A 22527-nucleotide genomic window follows, 5' to 3' on the forward strand; every position below is an offset into this window, starting at 1 on the left:
TTTTCACCAGAGCAATTCTTTACTCTAGCCAAAAAGGTGACCTTTATTTTAAAGATACACTTTGTTCTTGTCTTTCTCCCTCACTTGAAATGCCACCTTCATCTCATTTCTACCACTCAAATCGCTCTTCAAATCCCATCTTTGCTTTAAGAATCTGACTTTCTCACCTTAGGTGAACTCTCATAGCAGTCATTGTACAATTCACACACACACACACACACACACACAAACACACACACACACACTTTCCCCCTCTTTAGTACCGGGGATTGAACCCAGGGCTTCACACATGCTGGGCAAGTACACTACTACCACTGAGTGACAGCTAGAGCCAGTCACGTTCTTTGTCATTCTTTCATTCTTTACTAAACTACATGAAATATTTATGAAACTTGTGTTTCTAAATACACTGTAAACATCATGAACATATGGATGGAAAAATCAATGTCTTATGTTTTACAGTCTCCTCCGTCAATTCACTACAACGTAGACTGCCAATGGTTAATCTGTGATATTAATGGGAAGCTTATATATAAAGGTAATTAAGTATGTAATCCTAAATGTATATAGCCATATAATAATCTTATTTAAATCAAGTTTTTATTTTCTTATTTTTTTTTTGCAAGTTTTATATCTTAGGCATAGACCTGTTTCATGGTTTTGTTGCATAATGTTCACCGTTATGGAGCTACCATATATAGTTATTTTCTTTTTAAAAAGTTTAAAAAGTTAAAGTCAGTCAGGTATGATGACACGTCTATAATCCCAGCTACTCAGGAGGCTGAGAAAGGAGGATCACTATTTTAAGGCCATTCTGGGCAATTAAGTGAAACCCTATCTCAATATAAAAAGGGTTAAGAATGTAGCTTTGTGGTACAATCTTCTGGACCTTAAAAACATTCCTAAGTACAATCTCCAGGACCTTAAAAAAGGGGAAGCGGGTGGAGGGGGAGAAAAGTAAAAAAGCATCCTTGGTATATGTTAAGAAGAAATGTACAGTTATTTTAAAAAATTATGCTGAGGATGGTACCCAGCAGCACTTTACCACTGAGCTACATCCCCAGCCCTTTTTATTTTGAGATAGGTCTTGCTAAGTTGCTACTGGTCTTGCTAAATTGCCAAGGCTGGCTTCAAAGCTTCAATCCCGCTGCCTCAACCTACCAAGTCCCTGGGATTACAAGTGTGCAACAATGAACCTTGTCTTAAACATTTTGAGGGACCAAGAAATTCAGCAAGGTACAATAATATATTTTTTTAAGGTTACACACAGGGGTCACATTCTGAAACTCTGAGGAAATGGGAGTATAACTATGGCTAACAGGTGAATCCAACAGCTATCTTCTTAAGGTTTACCTCCACTAACAAAGGTGGTGGGTGCCACAAGGAATCTATAATCTAGCCCAAGAATTAAGATTCTCTTCTCCTCACCTCTCAAGAGTACCACCACCTTTTTAATTGTGTCAAGATCCTATATTCATTTGTTTGAGGTTCCTCTGAATATATCACATGACATCTTTATTTTTAAATTAATGTTCATAGTTTCAATTTATAGTACCAGTCACAAAAGAATCAGAATCACTGCTCTAGAACTAAGATATAAGTAAATTTTGTCATTAATTGTACTAACTGTAAAATTTTCCTTTTACCAGGATACTTTTATTGTTTAGAAAAAGAAATTATATTTATTGCTATACAATAAAAAATCCTGGAAAACAATGCAACTGAGGTGAATAATGTCTTTCTAATAGCAACTCTCTCTCTTAAGACCTGCCAAGAGGTGCTGGAGGGAGATCTGAAGGGTTACTCTATTTTTCTCAAGGAGTTTCATTTACAAAAAGTTTGGCTCCCTTAAAATTTTGCAGCATATATATTAAAAATTAAGTCATATATTGTTAGATGCCCCCAAACTAGAAAAAAAGAGTAGAAAATATGCTCATATTTGAATTACTAACTCTGAAATTGAGTGTGACTAAAAAAAGGACACTGTTTGGTCTTCTGGCATGAGCACTAAAACAAGACAAACTATGTAGAGGAGCAGCTGACAGCTCATCAGTGCCTCTAGGTTTGGCATCAAAAGGTAAAGGGACAAAGAATTCTGCTCTGATGACACACAGCAGAATACAACAGAGACAGTCATCTTAGTTCAATGTTCACATAGCCATAATATGTCAGTATTAGAAAGAAATTATCTTCAGGTTGGAACAACTGGTACACAGGGCACTGAAAGAACTGGTTGTTAAAATAATAACTCTTAATTTCTGGTGCTGGTAGCAGCCTACAGGAGAAATTGAGATACTGAAAAGCACATTCTTGCCTCAAAATTAAGGTACAAGGGAGAAGAAAATGAAGACATACAGGGAGGAAATAGGGATAGCTCAAACAAAAAGACCATCTGACGCCCAGAAAATGACAAAGCTATCTTTGAAACATAATTTTATCTTTTTCCATTTTAATACATTTTCTGAACCTTTAATTGTTCCTTAAAATGAAAAAAATAATAATTTATTATAGAATTCATTATATGAACATACTCATATATAGTATTTATATTGTGATACTATTTCAAATTCTTAGGAAATAAAATAAAACTTACCCCATCACTTTCTCTATGTGGATTCAGTCTACTATAAACAGCTTCAATAATATTGCGCCTTAAAAAAAAAAAAACCTTTAGTTTTATTAAATTACACATAATTTAAGCTTGTATTTCAAATACTTCATTTTGACCACACTAAAAACTATCACACTAACACTTGCCAAGAACATAGTTTCTACATTTCACTGAGAACTTGACCTTGCACAATCCATTTGTTCTTGTTTAATAAGAAAGATCTTCATTCTCAGAGTATGACAATTTATTTTTAAAAATCTTTTTTAGATGAAGTTTTAAAGTTCTTCTCTAATTTAAGAAACATCAACTCATTTCCTTAGATAACTGATGTGCTTCTGATTTGTTTTTCTTATCTAAAATTATATAATTACTAAATGAAATTACTAAAATTAATTTTTCATTGTACTTACTTGCCAGCAAGACCTCCTCCAGGAGGTAAATTTGGGATATTTTCTGCAGACAAAATGCGCATGACATGGGCAAGATCGGGCATTCCTTCCTCACCAGACTTTTCCATAATTTCTGTAGGTTTACAAAAAAAAAAAAATAATAATAATCCAGTATTCACAAAGAAGTGAAACAAGAGGTACTTTTATAAAATATATATATAAAAAAAAAAACAAGTACTACAACTAAGAAGGAAAAGTAGTATAGTTATTTGCATACTCAGGTCCATTCCAGTATTATTCATAAAAGCAAAGAGCACTGAAGTTCCAGTAATAAGAGGCACTTAAGAAAACTTAAGAATTAAAAAAGAAAGAAAAAAAAAAAAAAGAAAACAAAACAAAACTTTGGTACAACCACCAAGTGAAATGGTTTACAATTACTAAAAATGAACAAAGTAACAGCTGTATGGAATAAACACTTATGACCTAATTTTAAGTAAAAATGTTATTAATGCCATAATTACAGGAAAATGAAAGTAACATCTGGAGGAGGATGATCATAGGAAAATTAAAAATAATTTTTGTGGCTTTTTGTTACCTAAATAGGTAATGTTCTACAATTTATTTAAAATAAAGAAGGCAGGCAGATACAGTTGCACATGCTTTTAATCCCAGCACCTTAGTGAGACCCTGTCTCAAAATTAGAAATACAAAGGGTTGGGGATGTAGCTAAGAAGTAGAATGTCACTGGGTTCAAGCCCAGTACACACATACAAAGATACATAAAGTAAATAAACAGAAGGAAAATAAATCATGCTAATGCTTAAAACAAAAATTTATATTTTCAATTTCTATTACAATTTATGGAAAAATTTTTTTAAATGATGATTATCTGGGCAGTGGAAAGACATAAACTTCTCAAAAATCAAACAATGGCAATTTATTTTTAAGAGAGATGGAAAAAAGCAGCGTCTTAAACAGCCCTCAGAGGCAAAATCCAAACCTTTACCAATCCTCACAAAGATCCTGGGCTTTGAGTTTAGTGTTCACCATTTACTCCCTCTCAGCTCTGTCCAACTTTCTCTGCTTCTAGATCTTCACGTGTACATACTCTTGGAACATTTTTTATGCCAATCCAGTCAATCCCTTTGTATGGTTAAATCCTAGTCATTCTTCAGCTTCAACTTCATACATGACTGTGTTCAATCCTCCTCTGACGGATACCAAAAGTAGGTATATTGCTCTATACATCCATATATACTGATGTTCTGTGTACCTTAAGCTGTTAGCTTCATGAAAAGACTATATAATATTTCTACCTGAGACTTATACTGCTATAGCACAGGATGTCTCATCCTTGCACTACTGACATTTAGGACCAATTTTTTGTTGTGGGGACTGGCCTATGCACAACAGCATCTCTGGTCTCTATTTATTAGATGCCAGTGGCATTCCTTCAATTGTGACACTAAAAACACCTACAGGCATTGTCATATGTCAACTGGAGACAGTATTTCCCAATTAAAAATACTACAGTCTAGCACATTACCAACCAATGTACCTTCCACGAGTGCCATTCCAGTCCAACTCACCATCATCAGCCACCTGCATAAGTGCACGGTTTCTAATTGGTATCCTGGCTTTCTCTACTGTATCCACACAGCAAGTAAGAAAGATTCTTTGAAAACCAGTCAGCCCAAGTCATTTCTTAAAATTTTTTAATACCTTTATATTATTTATTTATTTATTTTTTTACATAGTCTGAGGAGTGAACCCAGGGCCTCACATGGGCTAGGCAAGCACTCTACCCCAACCCTTGAGTCAATCTTATGTTCAAAAATTTCCAATAAATTTCTGACACAAGTTCCCGCCCCCCCCTTTGACATTGGGGATTGAATACCCAGGGGTGCTTTACCATTAAGCTACATTGCCATCCTTTTTACTTTTTGAGACAGGGTCTTGCTAAATTGCTGAGGTTGGCCCAAAATCACAATCCTCCTGAGATTACAGGTATTTGTCACCTTTCCTGGCTTTCCATCACAATCTGGATAAAGTCCAAAGTCCTCATTTTGGTTTTCAGAACCCTATACAATGTGCTTCCTAACCACTGTCTTAATCTCCCATGTTCCCACTATTCCTTCCTCAGTTTTTGCTGCTCTCTTTGCTGGGAGTGCTATTCAGATATCTGCTCTCTCCACATCCTGGTCTTTGCTAAAAGTTCATCTTCACAGTTTCCTAACCAACATTTCTTGTTACTCTCTGCTTATTCAGTTTTTCCTTTATGGTTGTTAAAATATTGATCTGTGGGACTTGGGTTGTAGCTCAGTGATAGAGCACTTGCCTAGCATGTGTGAGGCATTGGGTTCAATCCTCAGCACCATATAAAAATAAATTAAATAAAACAAAGGTATTGTGTCCATCTACAACTGAAAAAAAATTTTTACATTGGTCTGCACTATAATAAAAATTCCACAATGCCTGTTTTATTTTTCACTATAGCCTTGGTGATTCATGTACTCAACGTTGAATGAATGAGTGTATGTAGAAAGCAGTCAATAATACCTAAAGTTATCAACTGATATTAAATACTATTATTCCTCATTTATTTTAACTCTACAATTCTCCTGCAACCCACCCCCACTAAAACATAAACACAGGGTTGGGGATAGAACTCAGGGGTAAAGCACCTAGGATGTGCAAGGTCCTGGGTTCTATCTAGAGCGCCACAAAATAAACAAAAACAAGTATACAGCCCTACCTAATGTATCAATGCTTTTAGCTACAAAATTTAACATCAGATTACATGGTTTAAAATTCCAATAGAAACACAATGCTCTTATTAAAGAATGATGCCTTATAAAAATTAAGTTACTCTTAAACACCAACTTGAACTGATTTGTAGCAGCTGCCTTATCAAGGATTTTACAAGTTTTTTTCTCAACTGATGTCTTTATATCTTTTTATATCCATCACAATTATAATCAAGTACTTGATATGAACCCAGGGATTATGGTACTATGTATTTTCCATTTCTGCCATGTATGACATAGTCTGAAAAGTTACAAAGCACACAATAAATAAATAATATTAAAGGTTAACAATCCATGTTGAACAGAACTGACCATAGCTTTGAGAAATTATAGTTTGCTGAGGACTTATGTTAGGTATTATTCTGGGTGCCTAGATAGCTCATTTATTTTGACAAAGGTCTCTTCTTTGACCAGGTTCTTGAGTTCTGACTAGAACAACCTTTGTGAAATTTGTCCTTAAGGAATACAGTGTGAGCAAGAATGATACTAAGAAGAGTTTAGGGAAATTCCCCCACACTCCCTACCCTACCTCCCACCTTACCTTATCACTATTATTACAGCTTGTTTGGCTCACTTTCAACAATAATCCTATCAAGTCAGTTTAGCCACAAACCCTTGATCTTGATGTTTCTTCCTAGTAATTTTCCACCCACCAGCCACTACCTTGCTCCTTGGTTATAAATTCCCACTTGCCCTAGATGGAGTCTAAGTTGAGTTCAATCTGTCTACCAGTGCAGCGGTCCCTGTATCTATCACTATGGACCCACTGAATAAAGTCTGTCTTGCTATCTTTAACGACTGTCATGAATGAACTCGTTTCTTTAACCAATTATTAAAACAAACTCTGAAGTTGGTGTTTCTTTTCTGGTGGTTTACAATAAACAAGAATTCTGTCCTTTCCGCACTTGCGCAGTGGGCCACAGAATGGCCAGTCATCCCAGACTTGGTGGCCCCGCTGTGCGCTATGTTCTCTGGGAAGTCGCTAAGGTCCCTGCCACCCCCACCAGACTCCCTGGCCGGGCCTTGCTTCTTCAGACAGTGCCTGGTGTGCGGAGATCTTCTAGCAAGCACCTTGGTGGACGAGTTGGAATCGTCATTCGTGCCTTGCTTTGCTTCTCTTGTGAGTCAGGATTATGTCAATGGCACCAATCAGGAAGAAATTGGAACTGGTGTTGATCAGTGTATCAGAAGTTTCTGGATATTGCAAGACAGAATTTTTTTTTTTTCTACAAAAAAGATTGGAGTTGTCTGTCCAGAAACCAGAGCAAGTTATCAAAGAGGACGTCTCAGAACTAAGGAATGAACTACAGCAGTAAGATGCTATGATGCAGAAGTACTTGACCAAAGCTGAGGCATTGGCAGCAGCTGCTGGAGGACATCAATGTGCAGCACAAAGTCAGCAGAGGTCCCTCAGGACTCCTTGGCCTACATGGAGCAGGCGTCTGCCAATATTCCTGTACCTCTGAAGCAGACCTGAGAGGGGACTGACCTACAAGACAGCCTCCTACAGACAGTTATGCCAAACCTCTCTCTGTGTGGGCATGGTGTTTAAGAAGAACTATTTGCCAGAGAATGAGTTGGTTAATTTTGGTATTAATTTTGTTTTCACCTAAAAATTTCCCATTTTTTATGAGCTGTTAATTACTTGAGTACTTTATAAAATGCCTAGAGCTTGGTAACTGAAGTGAGGTTTTGTTTGTAGCAAAGTTTAGACTATTAGTTTGATAACACGAATTCTCTTTTTTCTTTTTTTTTTGCTTATTTTAAAATTTTTGTATGACTTTATATATATATATTTTTTTTCCCAGTTGTTAGTCTGTTATGATCTGAAGGGGAAAATTACAGTACTCTGAGAATGGGGTAGGGGGGAAGATTTTACTTTTGGGACTTTTATGATAACTACCCATCTAAGGCAGTGGAGAAAAATATGCAAATTTGCTGCCACAAGACTCTGAACTACCTCAAGAAGAGGAATTTAATGCAAAGTTTGTAATGCTTCCAGAGCAGTAGAGTGCAGATATTTTGTAAATGGGTCTGAAAAGGGTTTAAAATATGCTAGGTTAGTGCAGTAATAGTAGATCCTTAAGTTGATGCTCCTGCCTTTTATTTGGGTAAGTTTATGTTTTGTGTGGTGTTAGTTTTGAGGGGAGCTGTATTTGCACACGCTGTGCTAGATGCCTTGCAGTAATGAACCTGTGTGAGTAACAAAGCAGATCCTGTCTCCCTTAGCATGATTAGCTGGGACACAAGTATGAGGGGTCAAAGCTTGGTCTGATATTTTTTCTTTTGAGTTTTTTTTGTTTGTGTTTTTGTTTTGCTTTTTAGAGAGAAGGCAGTTTACATGAAGGAAGATTCTTGCTCATGGATTTGATTCCAAGGGACTAGGATCTTGGGGTGGAGGGTGACCTGCAGAGAGATCCTCAGCTACTTCACCTCCATAGAGGCACATGGCTCCTCTGTGGGGAAGGTATTTTGCCCTCTTGTCGAAGGTGGTTTTCTGTTCTGTTTTATGCATCTCTTAGATTACATTCCTTCAGCCAGTACAAACACTACACTGTCTTCTGAACAGTCAGTAGGCCTATGGTATGTTTTGATTTGTTTTATCCTTCCAGTCCTGAAGATCCCTCCCCATGTGCCTCAGTATCTACTCATGTTCCTGGTCTGGCCTGGATGCCACCTGGTCCATGAAGCCTACACTCCAGGGCATAGGACTTTTATTCCTTCCACTGTCTTGTGGGTGAGTGAATGGTATCTGCTTCTGTGCCCCTTGCTACACTGTATGCTCATGGGAAAGAGGCATTACTCCCCTTGAATATACAAGAACATTTATTTTTATATGATACTTTGTATTTACTTTGTATATACATATTACTTATTTTGTTTGTGTCCTAGGAGAGTGGAATTTGGCTTATGGACCTGTGACCTGTGATGACCAGCCAGAGGCCATGAGATCCCCTTGGTCAAAACCTAAAAGTTATTTTTTTACTCATAAGAGTTTAACTTGGTCATCTCATGCTAGTTAGAAACTCTGATTGGCAGCTTTAGATTTCTGGGGCTGCGCATCACATAACAATAAATTAATAAAATAAACCTAAACATACGAAGTGTGAGGCAGTCTTTCAATGATAAAAGTGTTTTTGGTGAAAACATCAGCAACTGTTCTTCTTTGTGCATAGTGAAAATGTTTTGAATTAGCGTATATACAAGTTATTGGCGCTTCTTTATATTAATCAGAAGTTATCTGTCAAATAAATAACAATTTTTCAATTAAAAAACCCAAAAAAAGAAACAAACAAAAAGAAACAAGAATCTTGGGCTGGGAGATGTAGTTCAGTGGTAGAGCACTTGCCTAGCATGTGCAAAGCCCTGGGTTCAATCCCTAAGCACCTAAAAGAAGAAGAAGAAGAAATGGAGAAATGGGAATTTTGAGAGGTTAAGCAGGTTGGATCACATAACAAGTAGCTGACCAAAATGGAGAGGCCGTCCCAAAATAAAACCGGCTTGGTTTCTTTATGAATAAAGAAACAGGACACTCAACATTCCTGTCTTCTGAAGAACTATAGTCAGCAAACTGTCACCCAAATATATTATATATTATCAGGAAATTAACAATATCCGTAAATGGTTTCTCTTAATAATTATATTATCAAAAGGAATGAGTGCTTCTGATATGGTTTGCATGTTTCTCATCTTTCCATCACCAAAAAAGCAGGACTCATTGAGACCTATCAGCAAGGATCATTTAAAGAAATTACAGACCAAAAAAGCTTTAAACTTATTGTTTAAGGTCTGTATTTATAAAACTAGAAAAGATTAATCCCTTCTCAAATTTACATAGACAGATCCAAGATAGTAAATCTTAAGGCAATTTTTTTGGCTTGTCTTGAAATAACTCTGTTCTCTAAGGAAATTTTAGGAGAATTATCTGATAAGAAAGAATACTTTTCCTTTTCTTCTAAATTAAGGGAAAAAAAAGTCTTTCTTACCTTCAACCCGTGATTCCAAGTGCTTATCCAACTCTGAATCTTTTCTCACTGCTTCGTCTGAGACCTTGGGGGCATTTGAAAAGCAAACTAATACAATACTCATGTTATCTCGACTTCCCTGTATGTTAAAAAAAGGAAAAAATACATTATTGCAGTCTACTTTGTATTATTTCCTTTAAAACAGTTACCTTAAGCAATTAATCATACAGATGTACACATTTAACACATTATTTATTCCAAAGAACTATTTAAAATATACCCTGAAGAAATAAGATGTTTAGATATGAGTAGATCTATAATTACATTTGAATTTTACTCCTATGTAACTATTCTTTACCAACATTTCAAAGCCTGAGAATCGACATACAGTTTCATACCTATCACATATTCTCAACATAGCTTAAATCCAAAATGCATCCTTTTAAGCATCTACAAATTTTTCTAGTTAATTAACCCAATCAGAGCAATGCTAGCACAACTCCACTGAAGTTAACATAGCTGAAAATTAGCCAAGAAGCTATTACAATGAATGACGGACTATAAGGAAGAAGAAATTGATACAAGTTTGAAACTGAGATCCAACTAGTCATATGGATAATTTTGGGGGTGTACTGAACTTAGGGGCACTCAACCAGTGAGCCACATCCCCAGCCATTTTTTGTGTTTTATTTAGAGACAGGGTCTCACAGAGTTTAGCACCTTGCCATTACTGAGGTTGGCTTTGAATTTGAGATTCTCCTTTCTCAGCCTCCAGACAGGTGTGCACACCACTGTGCCCAGCATATGGATAACTTTAAAAGAGATATATCAGATGCTTGAGCAAAATCACAAATAATTTCAAGGTCTTTAGAGAACACTAAAATGGATAATTTAAGGATGAATTTTACTGCTGCCTTTTAATCACACTCTTAAAAGCAAGTTAGACTAAAAAAGAAACAACATACATTATCCTTGTATCATGATTATGAGCAATAAATTAAAAGTCTCTTCTTGTTACTGGGTTGTTTTGTTTCGTTTTATTTTGTTTGTACTGGAGACTGAATCCAGGGACACTCTACTAGTACTGAGCTACATCCCAGTCGTTTTTATTTTTAGATAGGGTATCACTGAATTGCTGAGACTGGACTCAAACTTGAACTCCTCCTGCCTCAGTTTCCCAAGTGGCTGGGATTACTGGTGTGTATCACCACACCCATCATCTCATTGCTTTTCCTGCTACTTAAACTGAGCTTTTTTAGATCAGATGCAGATGTTAGAGTAATAATTATTTTTACTGTCCCAACCTTAATCCCTGCAAAAAACTAAGTTAATGGAGTTATGCAATAAGCTATGTTGTCTGATAGTGGGCTTGCCAACCCAAGTGAAAGAAGTCAAGGTCACACCTACTGTAGTCTTTTAAGTCAGGATGGTCAGCAGCTAGGCTGGCACTGCTTGGCTTAGGGTTTCCAAAGTTCACCTGACATGGCCCAAAAGACAGGCCTTAAGGAAGGAGTGCTTGCGTGGTATGCTTAAGACCTTGTGTTCAAACCCCAATATCACCTTCCGGGGGAAAAAAAAAAAGGCTGTACAAGTTTCACCACATTTTTATAAATTATAAAATATAAGACATAAAAATTCTATCATTTGGAAAATTAACTGAAAGTTTGTCTCAAGAAGTTTATGGTTCTTTGAAAGAAAATAATCTACATTCACACTTCAGGCATGTGTGATTATAAAGATGCTGCTTCTCTTTTTATGTAAAACTGACTTTCCCCTAAACACAAACTATGAAGTTCATTTCAGTAGTTTTTACATAGCAACTGAAAAAGGTCCTTTCCTTTATGACTCTTCCATTTTCTAGAGACAAATCATCCTTGTGTAATCAGTATAAATTTTTCATTAAATCCAGAAACATATTTTTTAAATAGACTCCACCATGGCGACTGGCTGCATTTTTAAAACTCAATTATTTATTTTCTTCTTACTCGCACAGCAGTAACACTCTTAAAGAACTTAAACACAATTAACTAAGAGATAGTAGTAAGTCAAGGAAACCAGTGCCTCTATCGTAAATAGGGATCTAAATTTAAGCAGAAAATGATCTGATACTGTTAGTTTTAATGCTCAATGTTCCAATATTATAAAGAAGTATCCAGGAACATAGCATATGAAATAGGTTGTGAAGAGAAGTTCTCATTGTCAAAGATAGTAAATAAGTACCTGAGAAGTTAACCATTGATACTCACTTTTTAAACAGGGAACTCACTGTAATGATTTTATTTACTATAGTTCTCACACCAGCCAACCTGACCACCTATCCATGAAAGGCTGAAGCCTATGACTACTTCCTTTGAAGAATATTTGTTGCTTCTATCATTACTGTATACCTGAAACTAATTTTTCTTCTACAAAAATACACCTGTTTCATGACCATTATCAATTTAAAATTTATTGAAAATTTAAAATTTATTGAGGTCTATAAACCAAACACAGTTCAATCACTTGCTAAAAGCTTTACTTTCAATGACCCATGAGGAAGACACTTTATTTCTTTCATAGAAATGAAAGAACAGAGGCTTTGCCCAAATATAATAACTTAAATCAAGCTGGCTGGCTCCAAAGACTGTTTTTTGTTTTGTTTTGTTTTTCAAATCAGGGATTAAACCAGGGGTGCTTAACCACAGAGCCACATCCCCATCCCTTTTTATGTTTTAGAGACAGGGAATCGCTAAGTTGCTGAGGGCCTGCTCAGTTGCTGAGGTCAGCCTTGAATTCAAGATCCTCCTGCCTTAGTCTCCTGAGTTGCTGGGATTACAGGCATGTGCCACTGCAACCAGCTCAAAAACTGTTCTTAATGCTAAACCTATGGTTCTGGGTGTGCCAAGGAGCCCAAACTGCCCCAGTGTGCTGACAGAAGTATTTTTAAATGAGATGGAAATAATGATACTTAACATCTATGAACATCTCATCAACTAACTGAAGGTTCAGTTTCAACATTAGCTGGTGCCATATTCTTTCCAACAATATCCTAGTTTTGTACAGCTAGGATTTGGGGTGTTCCTGTTAAAATGCAATTCAATATAGGAAATGAAGGTGGCAGTGTTCAGTGATTTCTAAGGTTTGAGAAGTTGTGTAGTGTCCAACAAGAACTCATTAGTAACTCCCCAAAAAGCAAAAAGGGTTGGTGATGTAGCCAGTGGAGAAGTGCTTGCATAGCATGTCCAAAGCCCTGGGCTTAATCCTGAGGACTGCCAAAAAGAAAAAGAAAAAGGAAGAAAGAAAAAGTAACTGGTTTTTATAAAAAAGGAAATTTTTTAAAAAAATCTTTAAAAAGTTCTGTGAAAAAATTACTCAGACACTAGGGCAATATTAACCAGGGAAGCATGGAAATTTCTACACTGAATTACACTGCCCTCATAATACTGCCCTTTTCCTTCTCTCCTCTACGTCTCAAAAAATGTAAACATGCTCCACTCTATGTCTACTTCTGTGTTATGATTACATTTTTTGCAAACTACAATGAAAAAGGTACTGAGTTTAGAACAATTATTCTGAGGGATACACAAATGTATTTTCCATTTGTTTGAATACTCTAAAATGATACTGCCTTGGAAAAATATCTCCAATTTTATCCAACTTTAAGATTTTGTCTCATAAGTTTTAAAATAAATAAGCTTCTGACAGGTGGTATATGACTTGGATTTAGGAAAATCAAATAGTATTTTAAAACAACAAAGGAATACTGACTTTAGTGATGTAAGAAGAACAAAGCAGGTAGCAAGCAAAGAAACATATAACATGATCCATTTCTAAAAAATGGTAAAAGATCTATTTTTATGCTTTTTCTTTTTGTATCAATAAACAGAACCATTTAAAAGGATATATAGCAAACTGTAAACAGTGGTTACCTAAGGGGGATGAGACTGGAAAGGAGAAACATAAAAATGAGTAACTTTACTTCAAAATATCTTTGCATTTGTTACCAAAAAAGTATCAATTTTCTAATAATTAGAAAAAAATCAAAGGAAAATGGTTGTAATCCTGTAATCCCAGCAACTCAGGAGGCTGAGGCAGGAGGATCATGAGTTCAAAGCCAGCCTCAGCAATTTAGCAAGACCCTATCTCAAAATAAAAATTCAAAGGGCTGGGGATGTGGCTCAGTGATTACGCACTGCTGGGTTCAATCCCTGGTATCCCACTCTCCCTGAAAAAAAGGAAAAAAAAATATTTTGTTCACCTCAGAAGATTACTATGAAGATTAAAAAATTATGATTTTTTTCAGTTATGAAAGGTTAGCACTCACACATTATGCACTCTGGAATGAGACAATGAAGGCTGGCACTGGCAATAAAATGGGGAGACTGCTTTGTTAGAGACTATTCTCCTTTAGCATTCTGTATCTAATTTATGTAGGATAATACCTACCCAAATTCATTTAATACTTATATTCTAAACCTGTGAAAAGGTAATCCTGAAAAATGATTAGCAACAATAACTACCTCATTCAATATGGTTGTAAAAATTAAAATGAGTTAAAGTATGTACAAAGTACTTCTTAAAACAGTATTTGGCCCATGAAAAGCAATAACTTACTGATACTATTTGATTTTGATTATGATGATTATCACAACTTTCCAAGATATCATGAGTAACATAAGAACACACCTATAAACTATTAAAGCATAACACCTAAAACATTAAAGCATGTGTTGGAAGATATTGACTTCATTTAAATCTCTTAGAGAAGCATCTATTTAAGTGTTTTCTTTATCCTCTTATATGCCACACCTACTAAGCAATCATTAGGTACTTCCTATGGATTTTAAAATTAATATCCAATCTTTCACACTAAATTTCAAGTAATCTTGTTCAATTTTATAATAAGGCTAACCCTTGGTTTTACAATACAAATATGTGTAATGACAAAATGATATAGTTAAAAAAAAAAAAAAGAAAGAAAGAAAGAAAGAAAGGGAAGCCAGGCCATGGACACAGATGCTTGTAATTCAAGTGACTCGGAGGCTAAGGCAGAAGGATGACTAGTTGAGGCCAGCCTCAGGAACTTAGTGAGACCCTGTCTCAAAATAAAAAAATAAAGAAGGATTGGGGATGGAGCTCAGTGGTAAAGCGCCCTGGGTTCAATCCCTAGTGCCAACACAGTAACAACAAAAACCAAAACAATCATCAAAAACAACCCCAAAAGAGACATAAGGTTTAATTCCTTAAATACCTTCCTTTGGGTGATTAAAAGAAAATACCTGTTATGTTTCAACCCAAACCAACTAAATTTCTCAAAACTGATTTCAATCTGAATGTAACTTCATTCAAAGAAACTATGAAGGTCAATTTTCACAGCCCCAACTTCTTGTCTGTTAACATCATTCCAATTTCTGAGATTCTAGGACTCGTATAAAATCTTTTAACACCTGCATCATCATGAATGATCACTTAAGGCTGATAAAGCTATAAGATATATCACCAGCATCATTTAAATCTCATTCCAAAAGATAGCTACAGTCACAAACTAAGATTAAACTTAACTCAAATTAGAGACCCAGTAGATTTTTTGATATTCCCACATAACCACATTATTCATTCAACAGAATGCTATGCAATCATGAAAATTTTTGCAGTTCAATACTTGCAAAAATACTAGAAAGATATACAACATACACCACAATGAAAGTAGATGACTTAAGGTGGGTCGCAAAATTTTGAGTGTTTTCTTTAAATTTTCTGTATTACCTGGAATTTTATTTTTCCTTCCAGTAACAAGTACATAGTACTTTTTATATCTGGGAAAAATTCTGCTTTTATTTACTCATCAATCAAAAAACTTATGTCTGCTTTTCATTTCAAAAAGCTGAAAGTCAGCATTGCTCCATTTAGGTTCTGAGAAGAAAGGTACTTGTAGAGTCACTATATTTGACCACTATCAACCTTCAGTACTAAACACATTCAGAAATAAGGGTATATTGTGCTTAAAATAAAAATCCAAGGAGGTATAAGTGTCATCATTAAAGTCCTTTTGAGAAAAGATTTTATGGGAGAAAAAATTAAATATTTCACTAAAACCTAAGTATTTCCACAGATCCTGAGATTCTTCCTGAAAAACTTTCTGGCTAGCCTGCACTTTCCAGAAAAAAATTATGTAGTTGGGGAGACAGAGTAGTTCTAATCTAGAGAGAATAAATAAGTCAAACTCTTTGTTGCTCAGGTTGGTTTTTCTTCATATCTTTTTAGTCAGAGTCAAAGAATACTTGCATAACCCAGGCACTTGCTAGATAAGTTAAAACTTAATATAGATGTTATAAAAAAAAATAAAAAAAAAAGACCTATTTAAACAACTGAATATTTTAAAGACATTCAAGGGAACTATCAATTATCTGTTATTCTGGAATTTCTGCTATTACTGTATCAAGTTAAGATTCATAGAAAATTAGTGTTCCATAGGAATTCTTCACAGGATTAAATTTTATATAAGTCTTTGATTTTAATCAGTGATAATTAAAAACATCTATATGAAAAGAATTGTTATCATCTACTATCCATCAAGTCATATATTACTGTTATGTAAAATTATATATAAATTCCTTTTCAATTTTATTGATAGGAGAAAGCTCCTGTCACTAGACAATAAGAAAATAAAACTCATACTTTTATTTCAGTTTTAGTCTTATCTCCTAAAAGGCTCAGAACTAAATTTTTAGTTGGGCTTGGCTTCAGCATATCTTCCAATACTATGTGGTTCCTGACCTTTTAGCATATGGAAGACAGAATTCTACTACAAACATTTTATAAAGTTGCTTCAAAATCATGCTGAAGATGGCTGCTGCCAGCATTACAAATGTGAACCAAAAGTCACAATTCTGTGTAGGTACCTCTGAAACAGCAGAAAGCATAAAGTACTATTGATAACAAAGTCTCAAATTAATTAAAATTTTCAAATTAGAAGATTGGGTTGTGGTTCAATGGTAGAGTGCTTGCCTAGCATTCAGTTAGATTCTCAGCACCACATAAAAATAAAATAAAGATATTGTGTTCACCTACAACTAAAACAAAATAGTAAATAAAAATAAAAATAAAGGTCCATCAACAAACAAACAAAAAAAAATTAAATAAATAAATAAATAAATAAAACACAGAAAAACAAACAAAAAAATAGAAGATTGGGGCAGAAGGGAAGGCAAAAAATAAAATAAAATAAAACAAACAAAAACCCCCAGTGGTTTCATTACTGGTGAAGCAATTATTTTAAAATATACAGGTCTTTCCTAATGAAAATATTTAAACCTTTAAAAATTTTAAGTTTGCTTAAATTTACTTACCATGTCTTTTCAAAATTAATATGGCATTTTAATTGTAACAAAAAAGCTTACATACCTTATGTAAACAAGTGTCCACTACCCAATTGCACACATTTTCCAGGTCATCAGACACCTCAAGCCTAGATTTAACAAATTCACAGAGCTCCTCATTACTCATAACATCCCAGATCCCATCACAAGCCAAGATGATAAATTCATCCTCTTCTGCTCTTAAAATTTCATAAACCTCAGGCTCTGGAGAAACAAGTTGTTCTGTTGGGCCTTTGCCATCAACACACTTGTAATCATAGTCCCCCAGAGCACGAGACACTGCTAATGAACCATTAACACGCTGTATCATCACACTGCCTCCTGCATTTTGGATTCGCTCCTTTTCCCTTGGATTACAAGGTTTGTGATCCTGGGTAGAAAAGCAGACTTGTCCATTCCTATACAGAACAGCACGGGAATCGCCACAGTTGATAAAGTAGATATGTGTAGGTGAGATCATAACTCCCACTGCAGTTGAACCGCTCCTGTCCATCCCGTTTCTGAGGTCTGAAAAGTTACGCATATATTCATCAATTTTCAAAAAGCCAGTTCTGATACCATTTTTGACATTTTCCACTGAAGGCGCAAGAGCTGATCCTGATTTGCCAGCTGCCCTGAAGTCTTCGTTAGTAGTGATGTGTTCTAACAAATGTGTTGAACAGTAATTTGCCACTCGGGATCCAGCATGACCATCATAAACTGCAAAAAACGACCAGTCTTCCAAGCCATGAGGAATACCTACGACAGCTGTGTGTGCGTCTTCCATCTCCACTCTCCATCCCTGCATGCTGCTCAGGCCATAACGTAAACCATTCCCAGCACCATGAGCATTATGTTTTTCAGTTTTGGGTTTATCCAAAAATGCACCCATGTTTAGTAATGAAATCTGAAAGAAAGAAAAAAAATTATAGGTGTTAAAATGTTTAAATTGGATAGAAAATTTTCTAAAATATTCTATTCTCAAATGACTTTTATCTCAAGTATATTTATCACTATTATCCTAATTTACTGGAAAAATAAAAAAAGAAATCAAAAAAGTTCTCCCTATATACTTCTTCTAGAACAGTGGTTTTCAACCCACCACATTAAAATTGAACAAATTAAATCAGAATTTCTGGAGCTGGGACCTGGATATCAGTATTTCTTAAAACCACTCCAGTGATCTGAACATGTAGCCAAGTTGAGAACCACTGTTGTAGGAGGAAGAAAAACCAAGAAATACAACTTGGTTAAGAAGTTCTTAAAAATTCAGTTTACAAGATAAATATAGGGTTTCATATATAAGTCTATACAAATAAATACTGAACAGGGGCTGGGGTTGTGGTTCAGTGGTAGAGTGCTTGCCTAGCACTGGGTTCAATTCTCAGCACCACATATAAATCAGTAAATAAAATAAAGGTTCATCAACAACTAATAAGAACATTAAAAATAAATAAATCTTAAAGAATACTGAACCATGAGAATATTTGGAATGATAAGTCATCTTGTTCAATAAATTAAGGAAGAAAAACTAATATAAAGACTTCACAAAACAAATAAGAAAATCAACATTTTCCCCTAGTGATCCTACAGATAACTCTTCTTCAAATTCAATTAAAATATAAAAATCTCCATTCTACAAACATTTGGTTTTGATGTTGGTGGCATTTTTTTTTTTTAAGGAGACAGGGTCTTGTTACGTTGCCCTAGCTGACGTTGAACTTCTGGGCTCAACAGGTGCATGCTTAGCCTCATACATTTGGTTTTATCACAGTTTTACTGTACATTACATCAAAAATAATATATTCGTTACACTTGGATTCTGTAAGAACAAACAAATTTAATATAGTGCTAAAGCACATACTTCATACTGCCAAGCTTTGTAATCCATGAAATAGCTACCTAGTGTTGGCTGGCAAAGACTTAAAAACCTTAGAATTGTAAAATACTGCTGAGTGTCCCCCACATCTCCCTGACCAATTTTACTATTATAGAATACTCTCCTACACACCATAGCGGTGTGACCTTGGGCACATTTCTTAGTCTCTGGTATACTTTACAGGGTTGCTGTGAAGAATTAATGCAAAGTGCTTAGAACAGTACTTAAAACATCAGTAAACACTATAAAATGAATACTGTTACTATCTGTTCAAAACATAAATTCCAAAGGCCTATTTTCTCACCCAAAGCCTTTTATTTTTTTTTTTAAATAGATCTTGGATTTGACCTTCAATAAAGCTTGCTATAGATTTAAGAATCACACTTTGAGCTGGGTGTGGTGACACATGCTTGTAATCCAGTAACTTGGGAGGCTGAGGCAGGAGGACTTCAAGTTGGAGGCCAGCCTCAAGCAATTTAGCAAGGACCTAAGCGACTTAGTCAGAGCCCTGTGTCAAAATAAAAAGCAAACGGCTGGGGATGTAACACAGTGGCAAAGTGTCCCTGGGTTCAATCCCAGTACCAACAAATAAACAAACAAAACATTTTTTAAAAGGAATCATCTTTGAGACACTGGTCTAAATTGGACGACTTCTGCTTGCCTGGGTCTGGGCTTCTTTATGAGATATCTTATTTCAGCTATGCATTATAACTTTACAATGAAGTTACACAACCCCACTTATTTTCATAAAATCTGAAAACCACTCAATATATATGCATATATAAATTATATATAATTTTATATTTGTAATTTATCTGTGTATCTATCAATTTATAAATAACTATATTAATAAATTACACATATTGACAAAAAAGGAATATTGAAAGGATTAAATTAAAAATAAAAATTATTTCTTATTCAATATATATCAAAATATATCACATTTTGTATTGATACAAATGTAACAAAATCTTTTTTGTTTTTTAGGTACTAGGGAATTGAACCAAGCGCTGTGCACATCCTAGGCAAGTGCTTTACCAGTGAGCTACATCCCTGGCATAGTGCTTTATTTTTGAACATGCTGTTTGAATATTCTATGACGATGATTTGAAAGCCTACTTCTAAGTACTTTTACTTAAATTCTTCTATTAATGGCTATTTCATCTTTTTTTAAAAAAGGAAACTTACAAAGACATCTAAATGCAAATGAAATCGAATCGTTGGCTATATTACATGTTGATTATTTTCATTTTATTTATATATATTTAACAAAAGACTTTTCAATGCCATCTACCAATTATGAAAAAAAAATTTTGTCATAGCTTCCACCTTCTCTGATGTTCTTGCAATTAAGTTACCGCTGGTTCACATTTTAGCAAATAGGTTCAAAATCCACAAGAACTCCTAATTTACAATTTCTTTTTTAAAAGTTTAGAAATTTCTACTGCCAAATTTGGTTTTAATTTAAGGAGGGATCTTTTATAGAAAGTTTCATGGATCCTAAGAAACAAAGTGAGCTGGGAAGGCCGGCTTGGAAAACAATGATAAACCTAAACAACTCCTAAGGCTGGGCTGCAGAACACTGTGAAGGTTTCCCCAAGAACAGCCTTGCTTGTCTGCTAACTTCTCGCTGCAGTGACTCCTCCCTCCATGCCCTTTTTGCTCTGAAAGACACTTGCTCTAGATTCAATGTTCTGGGAATGGGCATCGAATTGACAGAGATAAGATAACCATGAACACCTTACAGCTGTATCAGGGATCACACTCTTTTGCAAATTGGTAATTTTTTAGTAAGTTCCAAAATGATGTCATTTTAAAGTTGGGATTTTTCCCACATTTTTACAATGTTATGAGACATCACACACAAGTTTATATAATGTGTGTATATAGCTAAAGAGTAATAAAACCATGCACTCACTACACTATTTATCAACACCACTAAAACTGTTTCTGGACCCCTCTCCCACCCAGATGGGCAGTATCTTAAATTTTCTAATTAGTATTTCTTGTGGTTCCATATTCACGTGTAGTTTAGTTTTAGATAGCTAGCACTTTACACTGATGTATAGTTTTTTTCTTGTTCAGCACTGTATTTCTGAATTTGTCTATATGGACGTGGAGTTGTAATTCATCCATCCTACTGCATTACATGCTGTACAATTTATTTATCTACTCCACTACAAGTTAACATTTGAGTTTCCTGTTTTTTTCTTTTTATTGTAAACAATGCTGTCTTAAACAATCTTGTTGCACATGAATGAGTCTTCCTACAATATGCACCTAAACTGCAAAGGGCTTAAAGTACAAAAATTTGAGGGTTAACAGTGATATTTTCCCCTCCAACAAAAATCACAAATGGAAGTGTCACCCTGGTGGTACGGTATTCTGTTTTCAGTTCTTTAATAAAAACTGGATTTATAGTTGTTTGAGGGGAAAAACAAACAAAAACTAATCTCCAACTATATAAAACAAACAGCATAAGAGTTAAAGGATGAAATTTCCTACTATTCCTAAAAATATTAAATATATGTAGTTAATAATTTTGATGATAAACTTTCTGACAAAGAACAAGAAAACTGATCTGAAGAATTATTTAAAAAAAAAATCCAATTTCAAGTTTAAGCCCCTTTGTTGGCAGATTGCTGGCATGCTGTTCTCACCAATCAGACTGCATTAAGTGGAACAAACCTGAAGTTAGCCCTCAGTTTACAATCAAGCCCAGTGTTACTTCACATTCATAAACACACTTATATGGGAAATAATAGGGTATCAAAGAACACAGTTCTTCAAACATCCAGGTGAAACACATATAAAAGTAAAGGGAAAGTTATTGCACTAAATGTTTGCAGTAACTGATTTTAATGTAACTCAAATATCAAGAGGACTATTTTTGTCTACCATATTAGGATGTCTAATTTTTTTTTTTTTTTCCCAGTGCTGGGGATTGAACCTAGGGCCTCATACATGCCAGGGAAGCACTCTATTACTGAGCTACATCCCCAGGCCCTAATTATTTTTAAAATCATGCCTTCTTTTCTTTACCCCCCAACTCTGCAAAGTCATCCTTCCTGGAAAGTCAGGTTTCGAGAGTCTTCTAGAAATTCTTTCCCCAAGATGCTCTACTAAACTTCATTAACACTTCATTACCATCAACACTTAGCACTTGCTACTTTGCATATTTAATTCCCCTTCTGAATGTACCTCTACCTCCACTTCTTTTTTTCCCTGCCAAAACAAATAGTGAATAAAAGTTAGAAGATGATCTTTTTAAAAATTAGTTTGAAGAAAGTGGTTTAACCAAGCAACACTTCTATTCCCAATAAATGTGATCTTTTATAGCTACATTCTCCCTGGAGCCAGGGTGGACTCCCTGAAAGAAAAAGACATTACCTGTATTAAAGAAGAAAGATTATGGCCTCAGGCAAAAACAAAAATAATTACCAACATAAGTAGGTAGTACAAAAGACTTTCTTTTAGAAAAAGACTTCAGGGTTGGGGTTGGGGGGGTACAGCACCCCGGAATGGGATATGGAGAAAGG

The 22527-nt window shown here is 35.1% G+C and overlaps 1 protein-coding gene and 1 pseudogene across 5 annotated transcripts in view; one reads left to right on the forward strand and one right to left on the reverse strand.

Moving 5' to 3' along the window:
- Positions 1–22527, reverse strand: part of PPM1B (protein phosphatase, Mg2+/Mn2+ dependent 1B) — an 84586-nt gene that overhangs the window by 19717 nt on the left and 42342 nt on the right. For all 4 annotated transcript variants that reach the window (XM_079109771.1, XM_079109772.1, XM_079109770.1 and 1 more), the window contains exons 2-5: positions 17156–18016; positions 9794–9911; positions 3022–3133; positions 2594–2651 (exon numbers count right to left, since the gene is read on the reverse strand). In XM_079109771.1, coding sequence (XP_078965897.1) covers positions 2594–2651; positions 3022–3133; positions 9794–9911; positions 17156–18001 — 1134 coding nt within the window. In that variant the 5' untranslated portion in view covers positions 18002–18016. The remainder of the gene's footprint in view (positions 1–2593; positions 2652–3021; positions 3134–9793; positions 9912–17155; positions 18017–22527) is intronic.
- Positions 3170–7836, forward strand: LOC306643563 (mediator of RNA polymerase II transcription subunit 28-like; annotated as a pseudogene). The gene has a single exon. The product of its transcript is annotated as a mediator of RNA polymerase II transcription subunit 28-like (transcript).

Source organism: Sciurus vulgaris, assembly GCF_902686455.1.
Source record: "Sciurus vulgaris genome assembly, chromosome: 14".
NCBI classification, from domain to species: domain Eukaryota; kingdom Metazoa; phylum Chordata; class Mammalia; order Rodentia; family Sciuridae; genus Sciurus; species Sciurus vulgaris.